The sequence below is a fragment of the Silurus meridionalis genome, chromosome 11 (assembly GCF_014805685.1).
Source record: "Silurus meridionalis isolate SWU-2019-XX chromosome 11, ASM1480568v1, whole genome shotgun sequence".
NCBI lineage: Eukaryota > Metazoa > Chordata > Actinopteri > Siluriformes > Siluridae > Silurus > Silurus meridionalis.
Window position 1 is genome coordinate 1473127 of NC_060894.1, and position 22361 is coordinate 1495487.

Here is a 22361-nt window from a genome sequence, read left to right on the forward strand (position 1 = left end):
CTATAAAGCTCTAACCCTATTGAACACCTTTGGGATGAATGTGAACCCTGACTGTGCAGCCCACAGCACCCCCACCCACCCCCCCAGGCCCCACAGGCCTCCTCACCTTCTCATCTACATCACTGCCTGACTTTACTAACACCCTTGTGGCTAAACATCTTCCCAGAAGATTGGAGATTATTATACGGTAACTGCAAATTGGGACTAAATGTGGAATCAAAAGCACAAAAAAGTGTCCACATACTTTTGTCAAAACATTTGATCTTTTTGTTAACATTTAATAAAATGAAAGGTTTGATGCAAAAAATGTTTAAATCCTGATAAATATTTTCCCTTTAGATTCATGTGCCTTTAACTGGTCGATTAATACCATGATGTCTTTGGACCCCTAAAACCAGACACTCTCTTCAACAAACCCACATTAAATGCCCTTTAATCTCTCCATTTACGTTTCCACTATTAAATATGGATCACGTGGCTCTACGGAACGAAGTAAAAATGAATTTAAAAAGCGTCAAAAAGTCCATCTTGTCCTTTAAATACAACTAATCAGAGTTAGGCAGGAGAAAAGCATTTTCCGTTCTCGCTAACAGGCCTTGCAGATCTATATCTATATCTTGAGAGCCTTCTGGGCCTTTTGCTGAAAATGAATCATTCCACATCTGTTTCATAGTAATTCAACAAGCAAAAATCAGTTCAACATCGAGACGCGTGACCGTCAAGTCTTCCGTGAAATGCAGATGGAAAGCTTTAATTTGACTGTATTTAATACGGGGCTCGTTACTGCCGGGGCTAAAAAAATGTTTCATACTGTAGCGCCTCCGGATTTCATAGCTCTGTTTTTTTTCTGAAATAAATCCTGCGTAGCCGATCGGAAATGTTGCGGCGGAGCAAACAGAAGAAAATAATGAAGTGCAAAAAAAACAGTGAGTGAAGCTTTGCTGCGATCGGATCGGTTCGGGTTAAGTAACCATTGACTCCTAATTTTCAGTAATTGGAAAATGCTACGTTGTACGATTGGTGAACGCGAGCCGGGTTTACTCTGTGCATTTTCAACGCTCTTGGAAGATAAGTACTTCTGTATGATGACATCATTTACAATACGTTCAGTTTACAATGAGTTCTCCGTGTCGACATACATCATAAAGATCCGCTGATGGTGGACCTACGATATTAAGTAGGTAACAATTTCCCAGTGTGCCCAATTTCCAAAAGTCAAAATCCCCACCTAAAAAAAATTCTATAACATGGTCATTTTTAATTTATTTGCATTTTTAAGTTAAAAACAAAACAAAAAAAATTACGAAATTTTAATATTACATCAGAAGCTTAGAGACGGTTTGGAAAAATTTGAAATAAAATAGATTTTTTGTTATTTTATCGATATTAACCGCTCTAATGCATGCTCAGAAATTTTACTTAAAGAATTCTGAAGCTGTCAGATCATCAGTCTATCAGCCACAAGGTAAAAATCGGCCTTTACAATCTAAGACCAGAAATCTCAACTTAACCCCCGAAAATTCCTCCAGGATCCAGGATGAGCTATTTTTTGCCTGCGAAAGTAAAATCAAGCTGGAGATCGTACAGGGTAAAGCCGGCTTTAAAGGTGCAAAAGGGAATAAAGGGAATAAATATGACTAAAAGGAGTCAAGGGTGCTTATCCAGATGCTTCCGTGAGTAGGAACGGCGGACACAATAAAGAAGTTTACCTCTGCTGTCCAGAGCCGTTTCATTTGCTTTGATTTGATTTGTTTTTAGGTTGCCCTTGACAGTGTCATACCTCACATTCCCTGGAGCCGGATATGGTACATGTGCAAGTACCAGTCCCATTGGCCAGTACATCCATGGCTTCCGGTGTGGCAGCAGGGTTGTAGCTCATGTAATATTCCTGCAGTTGGGAGCTCAGGTTCTGTTCTGGCTCAGGACTCTTTTTCCGTCGCTTCCGTCCAACCACTGAGCGCTGCTGCAACAGCCTCGTGGCTCCTGGATATCGTCTGCAGGAGACGTATATCACCGTCAGGATAAGTGATGTTGTGAAGAAAAGTGCCACACCACCAACCACAATCTTATGGAAGGATAAGTCTTCTTGTTCCGGAGAGGGTGTCACCAGCAGGCTGTTCGAGGGTCGTGGTGTATTCAGACGGGTGTCTCTGGGGTTAGTTTCAGGGATTGTAGGATAAGGGAGAGGTTGAGCCAACATTGGTGGGATGGGTGGTTCAGAGGTGGATGGAGGCAGGGGTAGTTCAGGAGTTGTCATAGGCAGGATCGGCTCAGGGGAGGTTTCCATACTTGACTCCCAGTTGTGGTGAGGAAATGGTGTTTGGGGGATGAGCTCAAAATCATCACAATCAATATAATTTTTTGTAGCCTCCATAACCTTTTCCCCTTGAAGATGTTTCGGACTGCTGCAAATGATACTTGTGTCTTTAGTTCCATGAAAATTCTTTAACCAGGCGACGAGAGGACAAATGCCCGGCCCACAATCCCAGACATTCCCTGCGAGGCTGATTGTTGAGAGAGAAATCCAGGACGCCACCGTCTCATGAGACACATTAGCCAGCTTGTTAGACTCCAAGTTAAGAACCTGAAGATTTGGTAGGCATTGAAAAACCACAGGGTCCAGGCTCTGGATCTCATTGCCAGACAGGTCCAGCTTCTGTAGGGTATACCACATCCAGGGGAGGCCTTGGTTCACTGCTCGGATACGATTCCACTGGAGGTACAACCCTCGGAGGTTTGAAAGGCGTGGAAAAAGAAAAAAATTGATCCGAGAGAACTGGTTGTGCTCCAGGTGCAGTTCCATCAGCCGAGACAAACCCAAGAACGTGGTACGAGTGAGGACGCGAAGTCGATTGTACCCCAGATCCAGAAACTCCAAGCTTCTGCACTCTATAAAAGCCCGCACAGGGATTGTCGTTAACCCGTTGGAGCGTAGATGCAGATTTTGTAGCTTCCGTAGACCGTGAAACTGACCTGGCTGCAATTCCTGGAGTTTGTTATAGGACAGGTCCAGGCTGCGAAGGTTTGGCACACCATGGAACGTAGCATTGTGCAGTTGTGAGATCCTGTTCGTGCTTAAGACCAACTCCTTTAGCCGTCGTACGCCTTGGAAAGCACGGCTGTCCACGAACGAGATCTGATTGTGGTCCAGGTACAACCAGAGGAGCTGGTTCAAATGGGCAAACTGGTACGGGAGCATTGTGTGCAAGTCATTGTTTCGCAGAGACAAACCCTGGCAAGTTACTGAAATGTTCTCTGGCACATCGATGAAAGATGCTGAGTCACAATGGACGATTTTCCCCTCACAACGGCAGCTGTAGGGACAGGTTTTCTCCCCAGAGCAGAGAAGCAGGAGGAACGAGGCAAGGAGAGAGAGGAGGCAAGCTAATCTCTTGGCACACACCCACAGACCTGTGGAGAAAAAAATAATAATTTTAGCCTATATTAGAAAAATTTTAAATTGCTAATACTGCACCTCAGCTGCCAGAGGTAATGACAAACCCTGGCAAAGATAAACCTTGAAAGAGTACCAGACGCTACCACAAGATTAAAGGGTATGGCTTGAATTTATTAATAAAAGCAATATACAAAATAAAGAAACTTTGAAACTTTGAAATGCTGTCAGACGGGTGACCTTTTTTTTTTTGTAATAAATGTTTGAAAAAGAGCATACCGGATTCGTCAGTGTTCACTTACATCCAAAAGTGGAGAAAAAAACACAAGAATTAGAAAGTGGATCGTGACTGGATCGTGATTGCCTGGTAGTTCAATGTCGGAGTGTTAACCATCCAGGTATTTTGTGGTCGGTTGAATTAGGGTTCACAATGAATACGCTGTTTATAAACACCTGTAACCATAGTAACACCCAGTTCCAGTTCCATACAGAAGTAGACAATTATTGCCTCTTGCTTAGTTTACTGATCACTAGCTACAGTACCACGAAGAGCATGCCGGCTTGCAGCGCTACAGACTTGTGAGCTTTTGTAGCCACTAGGGGTGTGCTTTAGTGACAAATAAAAGGTATCTCTATAATTTTTGGGATTTTATCGATGACGATAATTTAACAACATTTTGCTGAGTGTGTTATTGTGCTGGCACCTTGAGGAGTACTGTGGACAGCTGACTCCTAAAAGTTTTGATATTCTTCATATTCTGTGTGGTGGCCAGTTTACAGCAGAGACAGGTTAATTATCTCTAAAGTTTAAATTTTTTTTATTTTTTACCTTTATAAAGACATTTTTTCTAAGCATATGCATCATCTTTGGAGTCAAATTCTTACATTTCAAGACATTTTGGCTGTTCCCAAGCAAATTAAATCAGAATTTTATAATATTAATAATAATAATAATAATAATAATAATAATAATAATAATAATAATAATAATAATCATGCAATATAAATATAATATATTATAAATTGTAAAAAATATTTTGAAAATTGATTTTTAGAGAAAAAAATGTGATATTGATTAACTATATAAACTTATATAAATGTACACATTTTCTGCCTCCATATCTTGAATTTTGTGATCGTACTAAATGCATTTTATTAGACTGTATCATGCAGTGAAAGAATGCACTGTGAAAGTGAACAAGTCTGAACTATTAGACCAGTTTTGTTGTGATTACTGAGCCGTTTGTGTTCATAATTTTATCTTGTTTTTATCTTGTTTTCAGTTTCTTGAACACAACAGCACCACCTGCAGTACCGGAGCACGTGTACACTACGCCCAATACCACACATGGAGAATACGCAAGCTTTAAATCACATTATTTATTTTGGTCTTGGCATTCAGTACGCATTCAACTCAAGGGGAAGCTCAATGAGATCAGGGATAATAGCATACATCTACAGATAATATCACCGCATTCATTCCTGAGAGCAAACCTTTTGACCTACATCCTTCATGAATTATGAATCATGAACAAGAAACCCAGGTGATGGTCTTATCTTATAATTAAGACACAATGCTGTGTAAAGAGTATAAATATCACAATGTCTAAAACCAGAGGCGTTAAAAAAATAGGCAAAATCTTTAGTGGAGTAAAAGTGATATGAAGCATGCAATGAATTGCTGAAAAACCTGGCAGAACTAGCGGGAGCTGAATTCTGAAAAACAACCAAAAGAATCAGGACGTGACCTGGAATGAGTTTATCTGCCAATATTATAGAGTGAAATAGTGAAAGAGAGAGAGAGAGAGAGAGAGAGAGAGAGAGAGAGAGAGAGAGAGAGAGAGAGACTGGTTTGGATTATTCACATTAACGCTGTTGGAAATTTACAATATAATTTTCACACTCATCAGGTGATAAATGTAAAGGTCAGTGCATCGTCCTCGAGTGGAACTGGAGTGAAAAGAAAAGCAAAGTGATTTTTTATTTTTTCACTTTTAACACTAATGCAAAAATGCTTTTACTTTTTTACTTTTGTTTCCAGCATGAGGATGCCCTTGTGCTCAAAGCCAGCTCATGAAGATCTGCTGTACATGGGTTGGGTGGAAGATCTCCTGCTATAGAGCTCCACTCCTACTGAACACCTTTGGGATGAATGTGAACACTGACTGCACCTCAGGCCTCCTCACCTTCTCACCTACATCTCTAACTGACTTTACTTTTAATACCCTTGTGTCTGACTTCAAGTTTTACTGATGATGATATAATAGTTTTATAACAACCAATAGTTTTTTTAATGGATCCTAGATAAAAAAAAAAAAACACTCCATGTAAAAGTTCTGAACTTTAATATAACAAATAAAAAAACCACAAAAATCAGTACTGAATCATTGAAATTTGAGAACGGAAATGAAATAAGTATAATTATATGATTAATGACTAAAGGATATCATAAAAAATGATAAAATGTATAAATAAATATTATATAGCGCTCTCCGTGAAGCACGCAGTCTCTCGTGTAAAAACAAATAGCACGTGGTTAGTGATTCACCTCTAGAGGGCGCTCTTGTAATGACAGCAGACCGGAAGTCGGAAAAATAGATGAACCGATAAAACAGTCGATCACAAATTTCCACAAGCGCACTCCAAAATCTAGCAGAACATCTTCCCAGAAGAGTGGAGGTTATTAGAACAGCAACTATTATATACAACCGTATATTGTAAAACACAGTATAAAATAACGGAGCAAATGATGCGGAGCAAACTTTTGATTCTGAAACACTAAATAAACCTCGGAGGAGGAAGTTGTCCTTACACTAGATTCCTCCAACACCACTGCAGTGATTTTCTCTTTGTCTCTCTCAGTGAAAAGTGCCATTAAACTGTTTTCTTTTCGAGTGTGAACATTGAAATATTTTTTTTTTCAAACCTAGCATCATTTATTACCGTCTCCAGTTTATCTTTTATTTAAATGCAATCAATGAATTAAAAGATAAACATAATTAAATACATAAAGACATAATATGTATATAAACCTAATGGGGGGTTGCCAAGTGATATAAAAAGCACTTTTATACTCTCCGGAATGAACAATGAACAACGAACGGCACGAAAATGAAATTATACCCCAAATTCCATTTTTATTGTGTTTCATTAAAAGCGATTGGTTGAGTTTGAACAATAAATCAAACGATTGTGTCTATAGAGGCATTAAATCAAGCTAATAGCCGCTTCGCTTTGCTACGTACGGCGCCGTCCATGCCAGAACGAGATCAGGGGAAAGTGGACGATTTGTTTCGTGTGTCGGCGCACGTCCAGAAAAATAAAATAAAAACCCAAGCAGAAATGAGTCTGAATCATCATATAGAGTAAAACACGCTCGTGTGGATTCGGTGCACATCACTCAGTGTGATTACACCGAGGACCAGGACTCATTTCAGCAAAATTGTATGATAGAAATAATAAAGCCATTAGTTTTTTTTTTGTTAAAACTCTCTCCTGGTGGAGATGCGAGCAAATATCTTTCACGGTTATGATGTCAGAATGTCCTTCTAACCATCCAATCGATCGCAATTAACATCTATTTCCTAAATGTAGGTTTTAAATCTGCATTTTTTTCTCATTGACTTAGGTAATGTTAATGAAAATGTAGTGGGACTTTTGAACATCCCATTCCACATTTAGTCTCCATTTGCTGTTATAATAAATAACATGATTAAACGTACATGCTGGAACAGGTTTCTTAGTTCAAGTAAAGTGTTTCATGTTATAAAATTTCATGTTACGGCATCCGAGGACATCCGATACAATCGTGGTAACAGTTTGATGAAGAACCACATATGGATGGAAAAGTCAGGGGTACCAATACTTTTGTTTGTAATGTGTAGTTCCTACGATCTCTGGGTGCATGTATTCGTGCGATCACTAAGGTGTTTGCTAATACAGTGTTCACATGGAAAACCAGCTTTAAATTTGACTGTGATGGAGCGCTGACACTGGAGACTCCTCCCATACATGTTCCCTAAACGTCTTTATTTATAGTAAAAACAATTTTGTGGATGTGCTGTTACTATATACATTAGGGATGTTACTGTATTGATACTGATTTGATGCAAAGTTTAAAATTTCATATGTTCTCCTTGTGTCCACCTGGGTTTCCTCCAGTGTTCTCCAGGTTTCCTTCCTGCATGTAGCGTACGGATGGTCAGATTCACTGAGTCGCATCGATTTTTAAAAAGTGCGAGTCGGAAAAAAGTTGGCATTTGTGTACTGATGAACCGTTTTTAACATATTTGCATCGGTAAATAAAGTTATTTTTATTTTTCTATAATGTTATTATTTATAAAGTGACCAATAATTTGTGACCAATATAGAATATGTAGATTGATGTTTCCTCACTAGAGACGTACCAGTGCCAATTGGATCCCACTACATGTGTGGAGTTTTGACACTGGACCTCCTGGAGTGTTTAAAGGCTCTGGCATGGAGAAGCTGGTGTTGGATCTGTGATGATTACAGATGTTGAGCTATTTTATGAGTAGCTCAGTAGCTCCTAGTTTTATAACCATAAAGCCTGTATAAGACTGTAAAAAGAACATCAGTCATAATCACACACTCCAGTGCTCATGTTAGTTCTCACTCTCCAGTGTTCTGTAGTGTTTAAAGACTATAATCACACTCTTGATGTCACCCAAATGAGGATGAGGTTGTGCTTTTGAGTCTGGTTCCTCTCAAGGTTTCTTCCTCATAACATCTAAGGGAGTTTTTCCTTCACCACAGTCTCCATGGTGCTCATCAGGGATAAACACACATCGTTCACCTTCACTGTTGATTTCTGTAAAGCTGCTTTGAGACAATGTCTGTTGTGAAAAGCGCAATAGAAATAAACTTGACTTGACTTAAACTGTTTCTCGAGCGCGTTCTCTCAGCACTGCTGCTGCTACGGAGACCGAGGCGTGTCCACACAGAATACAGATTAACATGGCAGAGGTAGAGCTGCATCTTTCTGCAGACACAACAGGAAAAGAACATCTGGATTTATTTGATCATTTTTTCCTTTTTTGCACTACAAAGTATGTAAAAGGGGCCACGTGTTAAGTCAAAAGGCACTTAAGTCAATTGATTTGCTGTCTGTCTGAACCAAAGAAATGAAGGCAGACTATCTGTACCGCATTTAATTGCAGAGGATGCATGTGCAATGAGATGTGAATCACATCAGCCTCAGTTATGGAGATGCACAACCCTAAAAGAAAATAATAACAGTAAAAATTACACACGATCCTTCTTACTGTCAGAGCTGCTGTTTAATTAAATCAACAGTTTATTTATCCTCCCACATTCCTGCCCATCTGAACACAATACAACAATACGAGCGATAAGAGACAACTCTATACTTATACTTAACACCAAAAGACACTGATTTTACCCTCATCGTGACGCTGTTTTGAGCTGAGTAGGCTCGAACGGACGTCGCGGTCGTTTGATGATGGCTATTGGTGCTTTGTGTTTTATCACACTCACCGAAACAACTGCCAAGCTGCCTCGCTACAAAAGCTCCGCAGGCAACGGAGCGATTATCAGGACGCAAAGTGCCTCTCTGCGCTCGCCAAAGCCAGACAGCTCCCTCACTTCCCCTCTTTTTAACCAGTCAAATATTCCCTAATAGCTTTTTCTCTTCTCGCTCGAGAGGCTCTATTTCCTTCATGTCTTCTTCTATTATGCAAAAACACCAGCAACAAGCCAGGGCTTTTTATTCCACAGGGTGACGGAATGTTTTTGGAATAATTTAAAAAGGCCATATTTATCCACATTAAGTGCACTCCTAATTAAACTTTGCAGCACCTGCGACTGACCCTTTTCTTCAATTCCATCTAAAACATGAACGATCCCTGATCTACCCCTCTGCCCCCCTTCTCTTGAGTTTAATATTTAATACAATAAGAACATTCGTAGGTGCTTTTTTGAACATCCCATTCCACATGCAGTCCCCGTTTGATGTTATAATAAGCTCCACTCTTCTGGGAAGATGTTCTATTAGATGTTGGAAAGTGTTTGTGGAGCCACAAGGGTGTTAGTAATGTCAGGTAGTGATGTAGGTGAGAAGGTGAGGAGTTCTGGGGTTAGGATGCAGTGAGTTAGGATGTAGTCAGCATTCACATGCATCCCAAAGGTGTTGAATAGAGATGGAGCTCTATAGCAGGAGTTCTTCCACTCCAACTCATTTAAAGAAGATCTTCAGGAAGCTGGCTTTGTGCACAAGGGCATTGTAATGCTGGAACAGGTTTGAGTTCCTAGTTCAAGTAAAAACTGGATGTTCCTTCATCTAAACCTTTCCTGTACAACTGTGTACCTCCAACTTTGTGCAAAAAAATGGTGAAGAACCACATATTGCTGGAAAAGTCAGGTGTCCCAATACTATAATGTAAATAAACGGACATATAATGTAGATCTGTATATTTAGTATCATAATACGGCGTTCCCGGTGTTCCTGCCACTTCTGGAATGTGTCCTGGAAGTCTTATTTTTGGAAGAACACGAGCCGGATCTTCATCTTCAGGAAGATGGCAAAGTCTGCAGGAGCCAAACCTGGCTAGTAGGGTGGGTGCGGAAGTGAAATCTAGTGGTTTCTGGCGAGAAACTCATGTGAGAGCTTGGTGACAGGGTGCATCATCATTGTGGAGCATCCAGTTTAGGTAATGCACGCGCTCAGAAAAGCAGCGGTCGCACGGCTCCTGATGTACACAGTGACTTATAAAGGTCGGTGCTCCCTGTGACTGTGCGTACAGCCTTGTGCTGCCCTCTGTTGGCATGTTACGAAACTAGCCTCGAAAACTATAAATACTGTATATACTGCATATTTCTGAATATACTGGCTAAGTTTCCAATGTGCAATGAAACTCGAAACTTTACCATAAACCCCCGGGGAAAAATAACAATTCTTTACCTGGTCATTGATATATAGTTTATGGCCTCCTCTCATTTGTTCGGTGCAACAGGAGTAAATACTTCTGCAACGTGTAAATGGCTTTAAAATTTGTATTTGCCAATTTTTCCAGTGTCTCTGCCAATTCCACCATTTTTTGTAGTGGTACATGATGCACGATTTATTTATAAATGATTTACGTGATATCCTCCCAAATGAATCGATTTCAGTTCCAGGCTGTGACACTACACGATGCACGGCACAGCAGACATTTTCTCTTTGCAGAAACATTGTGGATTGATGATGTGTAAAAATCGCACTCTGACGTCCATCCGCAGAGTTTTTAATGGAACACACTCCTACAGTAAACGGTGTGGGCGGAACTTCAGTCACTCACACGGGTGCTCGGGAAGACGGAGGGGAAGATAATGGCGAGCTCCGTGATCCAGCACTGAAAATCTATAACAGCAGCTCGCACAGAGTCCATTCGGTGTAATGGGTTGAGGATGAAAAACATGCGTTTCGCCTTAAAAAAGTTCTGTCTCCGCCCACAAACACGCCCACCGCTAACCAGCATTGAATATCGTATGAGTAAACTAGGAGTCTGATGGGATGGCGACCTTCTTGTAGGATCTCTTCCGGGTAAGGTGGAAGAAAAAGTGGGAAGGCAGCATGGACATTTTTTTATTTACTGATTTTATCCAAAGGTATAAGGACACTAAGCTTTTGGATGCTGTAGCCTGAAAATTTCCCTACACTTGAACTAGGAGATCCAAACCCGTTCCAGCAGGACAATACCCTGTGCACAAAGCCGAGCTCCATGAAGATCTGCTTTTACACGGGTTGGAAATGCGTGGAAGATCTCCTGCTATAGAGCTCCAACCCTATTGAACTAATGGATGTGAATGCTGCCTGCACCCCAGGCCTCCTCACCTTCTCACCTACATCACTACCTGACTTTACTAACACCTTGTAGCTGAATGACTCTCCACAAATCTCCACAACATCTTCCCAAAAGAGTGGAGGGTGTTATAACATCGAATAGAGACTCAATGTGGAAGATGCTCAGATGTACAGTTTAGTTTATATTTGCACTCAAAGTTATTAAAAGATTGATTAGTAAGTTCTCAGTGACCGTAAGTCAGCGCCCCCTACACCAATCAACCCCCACCCCCACCGCCCCGCCCGTGCACACTTCATGTAACACACACGCCGATGCTGAACATTCAGTGCATCGCTTCCATAAATCTCAACCACACTTAATTGGGATTTTATGTCGTTTGGAAAGAAGTCATTCGATTTGTTCCCAGTTAATTAAAGAAAAACAAAACACAATAAAAAGGCACTTGTTTGAAAACGACAGAATGGATTGTTTGTAAGTAGATATTATGTTTAATTGCTCCAAAAAAAGAAAATACGGACAACTGCAAAGATTTATGTCTGAGCATGTACGAATACCCGAGTAAACAACTTTTTCCAGCTGCCTCTGGGATTTACAGAGAGCTGAAACGATCCTGCACCGGGCTCGACTGGCCGTGTGAAAGTTTTGGCTCCCTGAAGGCCGAGCACGCAGTCTCTTACGAACAGAAGCATCATTAAGCTGGTGATGTGTGTTACTGGTGTAGACACAGTTGGTCAGGATTCTGTCATGAAGGTTTTCACAGATCTGGATCCTAAATTAGATGTTTATGTGTATTAAACTAACTGAAACCTTTGAAGACTTTGTAATAGCCACACCTGTATGTGCATGAGGCATGTAATATGATCAAACGTGTGTGTGTGTGTGTGTGTGTGTGTGTGTTCAGTATCAAACATGGTCTGTACTACCTTCACAAATATCAATTACTGCGTCCTTAAATAGTTTAGAATTATTTATCTTATATGATATACAGTACCTTTTTTAAGCACATAAAAATATTAAAATATTATTAATGTTATAAAATCTTTATGACATTTTTTATAGAAATTTTAGAATAAATATTATGAATAAACATAAATGATTTGTGATCAAATATAAATAATGTGATATAATAGAATCATATAATACAGTTACTTATTTTCTGATGTTTTTTAACATATATGTTTTGCTGAATATGATGTTAAAAATGTGAGAACCTATTAATCAATATAGAGCACGTTTCTATAATAAATACAGTGAATAAATTAAACAAATGTTTCAAATAATATAAAAAAAATCTATTGAAATATTGATGATAATGATAATAAATAATATAATAATAATAAATAAATAATTGATTAAACACAATGACCATCAATATTATTTGAATTTTAAATAAATAATTTTCATAAAAAAAATATTAACAATTGCAAATTGTAATTCGTCCTTTTAAAAAAAAATTATTATTCTAAAATATGGTCTAAAATAGAAACAAAAATAGATCGTAATTTATAAAAGATAAAGTGACAAAATAGTAATAAATAGTAATTTAAGTAAATTTTAATAATACCAAATAAAAACAAATAAACAGACCTTAACACACAACAACAACAACAACAACAATAATAATAATAATAATAATAATAATAATAATAATAATACACACAAAATCCACCCACATATGAAATTGACTAATTTTATATTTTGGAAAATTCTAATGAAAATATTATTACTATGACACCTTGTGTGCCCATTGTGTTTTGTATAACACTTTGTGTTTTATTTGTGTTGTTGTTGTTTGACTGAATTCCTCACGAATATTAAACTTTCTTTGGGTCTGCATCTGTTATCTGCCTCGGAATGTCATTTTGTTGCCCATTCAACCTCAAAATGACTTACTACAGATTAAAATCTGTAACATGAGCTCACACACACACACACACACACACACACACACACACACACACACACACACACACACACACATGGTGAAATCTACCCTATAGCTTCCCCTCAGATGGGAATCAGATGAAAATGTCATTTAGATTGGACTCAATCTCTTCACACGAGCAGATCAGTTTATTTCAGTCAGATCTGAAACGTACTGTACAGATCGGAGGTGTGAACCGTGCAGAAGAAGAAAACAGCGTGTATGAAACCCCTGAGGCTTCCTGGATCAGTGACTGACGCCGAGTCTTCAGCCTGACACGGGTAGATTTGCAGTGCTCTAAAGCAGAAGAACCCTTCAGACCAGAGCGTGCTCAGCGTACTTCAGGAGAGTCTCGAATCGCTCTGGAGCATGTTTCACATCTCACCCGTTATTTTATGTTTTTTAAAGAGTGCTCAGGGACCGAACCGGTTATCGCGCTGACTTTTGTGCGCTGCGTGACTAAGAAATGAAAAATGTCACTGCGACTCGAACGAACGAAAACATGACGAATGTGAGCAGGAGAACCAGCAGAGCGGTGATTATTTCTGGATCTACTCATGGCTTTAAATTACTGTACACTTTCTGTGGAAAAGGAAATAACTGTGTTTTTCATGCAATGATGAATAAACACTAATTATTGTGGACGGGAAGGAAATACATTCCATGGCCGAACGTTTGCGGATGCCTGAGCATAAGATTGCTACTCATTCCACAGTTCATCCTCGTTTCCTGTTAGATTCCATCCTTCCATTCTTCTGGGAAGGATGTTCCACTAGATTTTGTGATTGTGCTCATGTAAAGAAATGAAGTCAAAAGATTTTGGTCAAATTTGTATTTTTAGTCTGTGCCCCAGTGGACCAGAACCAGGATGTGTTTCTAGACATTGACTGAAACTTCAAGGCCCTGATGTTAAGGTGCTCTGGATACCTGTGAACATAAACGATTGAGCACCGGAGTTTGAAATAAAAACGCACAAATCCTCCCGATTCTGTGTACGAGAAACCCATCGGCGTCCTGAGAGGAAGTGACGGAGGACGGGATTCCGTTCCCGGTTTGAATCGCCATCCTGAGCTCTTACAGCACATCTGGCACGCTTGTCGGATACGTTGCACACTTACGGGGCGTAATTATAGAAATAACGAAGCGAACGAGTCGAATCGGAGCTTCGTGCACACGCAGAGTGAGTAACCTTCTGATCTGATCAGGCTCAGCCTCTGCTGATGAAACGGTTCTTCATGAATATCTGTAAGAAGAATCCAAATATATCTGCTCTCATGACAACGTGGGGAGAAAAACGACGAAATCTCAGTGCACGGAGCTGAAAATTCGAAAGACTGCACGAGGATGCAAATAGATGCTGTCACGCACCGATACGGAACGAGAGCCAAGATCAGAGTGTGTGTGTGTGTGTGTGTGTGTGTGTGTGTGTGTGTGTGTGTGTGTGTGAGACTAATTAACTCTTTCGTTTCAATTTTTCTTTTTGCCTCTTTCATGTCCTTTCAATTCAATTCCATGTTATTTGTGTTTTGTTTCAGAGCAGATTTACAGCATATACAGTATGTTGTATACATTTACACTCAGAAACACGTTTATCTCTTCTAGATTTATACGTAATGAGCAAACAAGTGGTGACTGTGGCAAGAAAACCCTTCTGAGATTTCATAAGGAAACCTAAAGAGAAACCAGACCCATCCTCATCCTAATCTCCGAATGTCCATTCATTACAGTTCCATCACTGTTGAGGTTATAAACTGTTCACTGATGGAGAATTGAATGCAAAAGCTGTCCATAGTAACTGCACCCAAAAATATTAGCAGAGTTTATATTAACTACAGACCCTCCACTGGAACCTCATGGATCTTTAGCCTGTTAATGTGGAAGCATCTATAGCAGCAGTAGAGTGGTCTCCAATGGAAAATAACTCCATCCTGAAGTAGGGAGTCAGGATTAAACAGGTAGGATCAGAAGATTCACTGGTATCTCAGGGGCATGTGTAACTCCAACTTCTTCTTCTTCTTTGGTATTTATTTATTTGTTAACAATTATTTTTATCAAAATGACCCTGCTATAGAGCTCAAACCCTATTGAAAACCTTTGGGATGAATGTGAACGCTGACTGCACCACAGGAACCTCCTCACCTTCTCACCTACATCACTACCTGACTTTACTCACACCCTTGTAACTAAATGATCAGAAAATCTCCACTAACACACTCCAAAATCTAGCGGTACATAATCTAAATTATACTAGATTAGATTAGATTAGATTAGATTCAACTTTATTGTCATTGTGCAAAATACATGTAATTGAAATGCAGTTAGCATCTAAACAGAAGTGTATACGTGGCCGATTTGCAATAAATAGCAATATGTTGAATGAGCTTCTGAACTGTAGAGAGTGACTGATGTGCAGGAGGTGCAGTAGAGAATAATATATAGTATATATAATATACAGTGTAACTGTGCACATATTGTGCGGAGGATAAAACATCGAATAGGATGTGGAACAAGATGTTCAGAAAGAGGAACATACTAATTTTATGGTCAGGTGTCCACAAACATTTGCCCTTGTAGTGTATCAGGATACTATTATACGTTTTCTGGCTACTTTACATCATATATGTACATATATTCCATTGCAGTGTACCTATATTATTCTATCTATCTATCTATCTATCTATCTATCTATCTATCTATCTATCTATCTATCTATCTATCTATCTGTCTGTCTGTCTGTCTGTCTGTCTGTCTGTCTGTCTGTCTGTCTGTCTGTCTGTCTGTCGCTCGCTTTGCCTGCCTGCCTGTCTGTTATAACTAAATTCTACAGTTTTTCTCAGTTGCTTTGGAGTGTTTCTCAGATCAGAAATAAAATTCTCAAAACTACTTGTTTAACTTTCACATCAAGTACACGTCATGAAAGATTTCAATAAAAAATTTGCTTTAAACAAATTTGCTGTCTGCTGTTTCCTAAATTATCAGTTGTTTATGTTCATGTTGATCACAATATATTCTACTGGTTTCACCTGAATAGTTTTAACCCCCAAAACATCACAGCATCAGTTTATTGTATACATCATTGGTTAAATGGTTAAATCAGTTGTCAGAATATGTCATCTACAATTATTATTTTTTTTAAATGTGTGGAATCTTGAACATCACTAATGAAGGCAAGTGAACGGCATCAGATCAACCAATGATCAAAAACTAGTTCAATAAAACAGGTCAAAGGTGAATCTCGTGAACCTTCAAATGCCGACAAAACACAGAATTACAATTTCTAAAAATGGATGAACAGCCAGAAAGCGAACACACACAATTACAGTACAGTAAAAGTGTGAATCCTGGTCCGGTCTCATCCGACCAATATAAATAAAATTTAAAATAAAATGAATACATTTGCTCTGCTGAAATGCATATATGCAGAAGAAATTCAGCCTTGTGTATTTTTATTCACTGTGATCCAAACCAAAGTTTAAGTCAGGAAACACTGAAATTGTTCAACGTCATACTGATTAAATATTTTGAGGATCTTGTTTGTGAACGATGACAAAAGGACTTGTTTTTCTGATGGCAATAATTTGTTCAATCACACAAATAATTAATTTTGAGAGATGAACTCAGGATTTTGAGAAAGAAATCCAATGTCCAATGTGAGATCCACTAATTACGAATGATTCGAGAAATGCTACAAAGCAGCTGAGAAAAGCTGTAAACATTATAAATATTCAGAAAATATTTAGATAAAGTAGAAAATTCTGTAGAAAATCAGTATGCAGAAGTCCATCGTTGAGATTCAGAGCGATGTGTGATGTTCAGATGAAATCAATATGTAAAATATGATGTTGGTTTATTGATTATTCGGGTCGATTTTTTGCAAAGTAGTGCTCCAGGAGCCTGATGAAGGACGTTGTGAATTCTGATCTATTTTACCTTTATTGCCTCTGCCAGGGGGTTACAATTTGTCAGACTTCAGATTTATTTTGCGAGATAATGATCCAGACCAACAGAAACAGTCCGCTGTTTAATCTTCTTCCTGTAAACTGTAAGCCGTTGTTTATTCTGGTCTTTATTTATTTTATTTTTTATGATTTATTTTGTACTGAATAAAAATTCAAACTCGATCGGAATGTGAACTTTTTCTGTCTAAGGATTTCTCTGAAGAGTTCGCTGACGGTGAAATCGATACTTGAACTCCTGACATCACTAAAAGGTTTGGGGTTTTTTTAACGGTAGAAATCTAGTTAAAAATAAAAGCAACTTCGCATCGCACCTGTAGCGTGTCTCGGTTTTATAATTAATAAATAAATAAATAAATAAATAAATAAATAAATAAATCCTGTAAAGAACCAGAACTTTTCAGAAAAATGCAGGAAAGGTTTTTCTGAAAAAAAAAAAACAACTATTGATTTTTCTTTCTTCCTGTGAATTAAAAAAATTGTAAAATGACAAAGAATTAATAACGAAATTCTTTTTTCTATGTGAATATTAAAGACACGTGTTGTGTTCAGGAGCCGAATTGCGAAGCTGTGAGTTAACATCTGCCATGGGTGCAGAACGCTAACAATGATGTATGAGGAAGCTGACAGCAATCCTGATGGGAATACCAGTGAAGGATATGTGTGTGTGTGTGTGTGTGTGTGTGTGTGTGTGTGTGTGTGTGTGTGTGTGTGTGTGTGTATATGTGTGTGGAGATAAATTATTAGATGTCCCAATAAAGCTAAACCACAGCGCTGTTGGGATTCTGGATTGTGATTGGTCGGAGCGTGATTCGTTTTCTATAACAGCAGCTCTGATGGGTTTATATGTGACTGTTTCTATAGTAACAGCTCGTTTACTGGGAACATGGATGACAGACGATCCTCAGGCTGGGACAGATTAAAAAATGTGTGGATGTTCACTAAAATGGCAAGGAAACTGCTCTAAAGTTAACAAGAACTCACAGAGGTGTTTGATGCTAAAGGCAACTATGCAATATTGGGTAAAAATATTCGGAAAGCTGACTTTTCCAGCCGAGGTGTGACTTTTCCAGCCATTTGTGAGTCTTCCTCACACAATTGTATTGGATGTCTCTGGGTGATGTAGCATGGAATTTTCTTTCTACTTGGAGATCCGAACCTGTTCCAGCATGACAATGCTCCAGTGCACAAAGTCAACTCAATGAAGATCTGCTTTACATGGGTTGGAGTGAAAGATCTCCTGCTATAGATCTCCATTCCTATTGAACTAATGAATGTAAACACTTACTTCACCCAGGCTTCCTCACCTCACCTACATCAGTACCTGACTTTACTAACACCCTTGTGGCTGATTGAATCTCCACAAATCTCCACAGAATCTAGAGGAACATCTTTTTAGGAGAGTGGAGGTTATTCTAAGAGCAAATGTGGACTCAATGTGGAGTGGGATGTTTAAAAAGCACATATTAATCATTATAAAATTATGACATGAAAATTATTGGATTATTGGATGAGCCATGAATTACCACTTTATACAGTACCATGGACAGTTCCCTGCATTGAGGAGTTGAAGCTGTCATTGCTGTCATCAAAATAATGCTTCATTTTCCTAACGCATTTTATTTCTGCCTCATTACATCTACAATTCTGCTTTTCCGAATCACACACAGATAAAGAAGTGCCAGAATATTACATTTTACAACTTACTATGAAGTTGTTGGAGTTAACTCCTGGTGCTTTTTTCCATTCTAATTCTCATTTTAACATTTCCTTCTAAACAAATTCATATGGTGCTTCGAGACGTTTATCAAAATCACCGTGTTCACCATGTAAGTTCCACCACAAGCAGAGCTCAGTAAGGTCTTTAGGACAATAGCTGTCTCACTCTGGATTGAACTGGATGTTACAATGGTTACGCTGATTCAACTACCTGTGTGTTCAATGCTCTAAACTTCTTCCAGTCAATCACAATCCAGCATTCACACTGACCAGAGTATAATAAACAATAAAACCTATTAATCCATGAACAGTGATACTTGCACAACATATCTCCATCATTGTTCAAGACACAGAGCACATGCATGTACAGCTGATATAATTTTATTTCAGAATAGCTTTACGCAGATAATAATCTCCTTACAGTCATTTACTACGGATGTGCAAACCACCCTGGCCATGAATCATTTTGACTGAATGTAAGCAGCTACGGCTAACCCATAGCTTCCTGTTTTTTAGTCTATCTAGCCACGCCCCCTTCTTCCCAACAGGTGATTCAATAATCAGTCAGCGATAGTACTCGTGCACAGAGAACAACACTGAGACATCTGAAAAGCCTACGAGATCGTCTGAGCTCCATTAAACACCAGCAGGAAAAGGTGCTTGGGTAGACGAGTGGATTAGGGGATGAAGCCTCGGGCTCCTCAAGGTTCACTCTACAGATGGACTGAAGGTACAGAGTGAGCTGAAATTGGAGCTGAAGTGCCAGGGAGCTTAAAGCTGCCTCTGCTACGCTTCCCACCTGTTAATAAATCTCTCTCGCCTTCTCGCCCTTATCATCTCATTTAATTAAACATACTGGAAAATTCAGAAAGACACTGTACAACCAGCGCATCTAATATTCCACTCTGCTCTCGGGGAGGATTCGGCTGTACTCTAATGCTGCCTACACTGAAGAGGAGGAAGAAGAAGAAGAAAGAGAGAGAGAAAAACACACACTTTAAATAAATAAATATATTGAAATAAATCCGTCAGTGTCCAGCTCAGCTCCAAACCAACAAATTCCCATCATGCACGACCGAGTCAGAATGGCTAAGCCACCCACACCTGAGCTTTCACAGTGGCTGCCATGTTCTCAAGACACTGAGTCCACTGAAAACACTGCAACAGTTCAACAAACAGCAGCACCAGGCGTATTATTATTATCATTATTATCATTATTATTATTATTATTATTATTATTATTATTATTAAATTATAATAATTTCATTAAAAATCTATTTATTTTTTGCACTTTTATAACAGTGATAGAATCAAACTCATATAACATCGAACCAACCCCCCCAACACACATATACCCCCACACCCCCTTCCACATACCCTCATAAACAAATAAATACACAAATAGTGTGGCTGTTAGTCATGTGCAGAAAATTAATAATAATAATAATAATAATAATAATAATAATAATTATTATTATTATTATAATGATGATGAAAAAATAAAAAGGATGTAAATAAAGAATTAATGAAGTATTCTTCATTAGGATTTTACACGCACACGCACTCGAACACACACACACACACACACACACACACACACACACACACATGCAGTGTTGCACAGATTCCTACAGTAGGATTATTATTAAGACCTACGGGGCTCGTGAACGCCCGTCACGTCGTGGGTGCTGGTAACTGAACGGACCGCACGCGCGATATCACGATTTTCTTTTATTATTAATTATTTTTGCAAATCATTATTTAAATAATACATTCATTTATATAACTTTAACGCAACCCCGCGGATTCTCAACACGCACACACACACACACACACACACACACACACACACACACACACACTTTATCCGAAGCATTTTTGTAGTTAATGGATTAGTTGATTATTAATTTATTATCATTTTGCACGACTCACCCATTTCTGCTGCGTCCGGTTTCCCGAGAGATTCTCCTCAGGTCTCCTCTCCTCTCCTCTCCTCTCCTCTCCTCTCCTCTCCTCCTCTCCTCTCCTCAGTTCTCCTTTCTTCTCCTCCTCTCCCCAGGTCTCCTCTTTTCTCCGCAGTTCTCCTCTCCTCTCCTCGCGATGCAGATCTGGATGAAGATGTACGGATGGATGCACACAGGGACGGACGCACGCGCGCGTCTCAAAGTCTTAAGTCTCAAAGTGTCACCAAAACCCGACAAAAACAAAAGAGCAAAAAAGAAACGCGATCAGAAGATAAAATATTATTAATTAAAAAAAAATAATAAGAAAATGTAAAAAATCGGTCTCCTAAGGTGCCCAAAAGGCGCGCGCACGGATTGACCGCGCGGCCCCGCGCCTCCCCCGGTTGGGTCCAAACGCACCGGAAAGAAGCCACGTGAGCGCCGGATCCGAGCCGAGCTGCATAGTGCGCGCGCCAAAGTAACGCGGCGGCCGAGATGAAACGCGACGTGAAAAACGGACCGGAACAAAAGGACAAGAAGAAAAAGAGCGAAACGCAAAACTAAAGTTCATGAACTCTCTCTCTCTCATCCAGGCGCGCGACTCTCATTATTATTATCGTCATTATTAGATATTGTATTAATCGAGTAATAATCCTGATCGGTCCTGCGCGCGCCGCGAGCATCAGGAGAAAAAAACACAGATCGAGAGAAAACGCGCGTCCCCCCCACACACAAACACACACACACACACAAACACACACACACACACCGAGTGAAGCGCAGAACACACACACACGCACGCACGCGCGCACACACACTGCGCGATTCACAAAGGATAGGCAAAACCGCACGTACGTACACGCACACACTCTCTCTCTCTCTCTCTCTCTCTCTCTCTCTCTTCGCAAAATCCAAATCAACCCGAGTTAATGTTCATGAAGAGTCGCAGATCCTCCGGAGTCCAGAGCGTGTTCTGGTCTTGCACAGGAATGCGTGGTCGTTGAGTGTGCGCGCACGCGCGCGCGTGTGTGCGTGAAATATGCTCTAAAAGGGGAAAGTTGCAGTACAACCAGTAGTGTGATTGTGTAGTTTGTAGTATGAACTGTAACAGTCCTGATGACTGCGCGACACAATCACACAATCACACAATCTCACAAACACACAATCACACAATCACACAATCACAATGTCTCGACATAAAAACAACCATCATTTTTTACAAACTCAAAAAAAATAAACCAATAAACCACTGCTGCTTTATGCGTAAATGCTCCTAAACAGAGACACGAGCAATAATAAATAAACTAATAAAGGTCATGCGGGTGGTGTGGAGAGAATTTAATATCAATTCAAATGTAAAAAGTTATAGTTTGTGTTGAAACAAGTTTCTGAGATGTTCCTGATGCTCCACTCCAATCATTCCTTCCATGATGAAGTTGGAGTTTTGGGGCATTTAGTTTACTGGTATGTGTTTTTTTTGCACATATTATTCTACATTTAATCCCATTTGCTGTTATAATAAGATGGGAAGATGTTCCACTAGATTTTGTGGAAATTTGTGGAGATTTGTTCAGCCACAAAAGTGTCAGGTAGTGATGTAGG

General features: G+C 39.3%; 1 protein-coding gene across 2 annotated transcripts in view; it reads right to left on the reverse strand.

The window, feature by feature from the left end:
• lrrtm4l1 (leucine rich repeat transmembrane neuronal 4 like 1) overlaps positions 1-22086 on the reverse strand; it is a 45116-nt gene extending 23030 nt beyond the window's left edge. Inside the window, exons 1-2 of one of the 2 annotated variants that reach the window (XR_006927280.1) lie at positions 20749-22086; positions 1710-3411 (exon numbers count right to left, since the gene is read on the reverse strand). Coding sequence is in view for 1 of the 2 variants with exons in the window: in XM_046860396.1 (XP_046716352.1) it covers positions 1781-3411; positions 20749-20752 (1635 nt within the window). In the remaining variant the exon portion in view is untranslated. The remainder of the gene's footprint in view (positions 1-1709; positions 3412-20748) is intronic. The other variant, XM_046860396.1, reaches the window with a different exon arrangement.
• Positions 22087-22361: the final 275 nt, after the last annotated feature.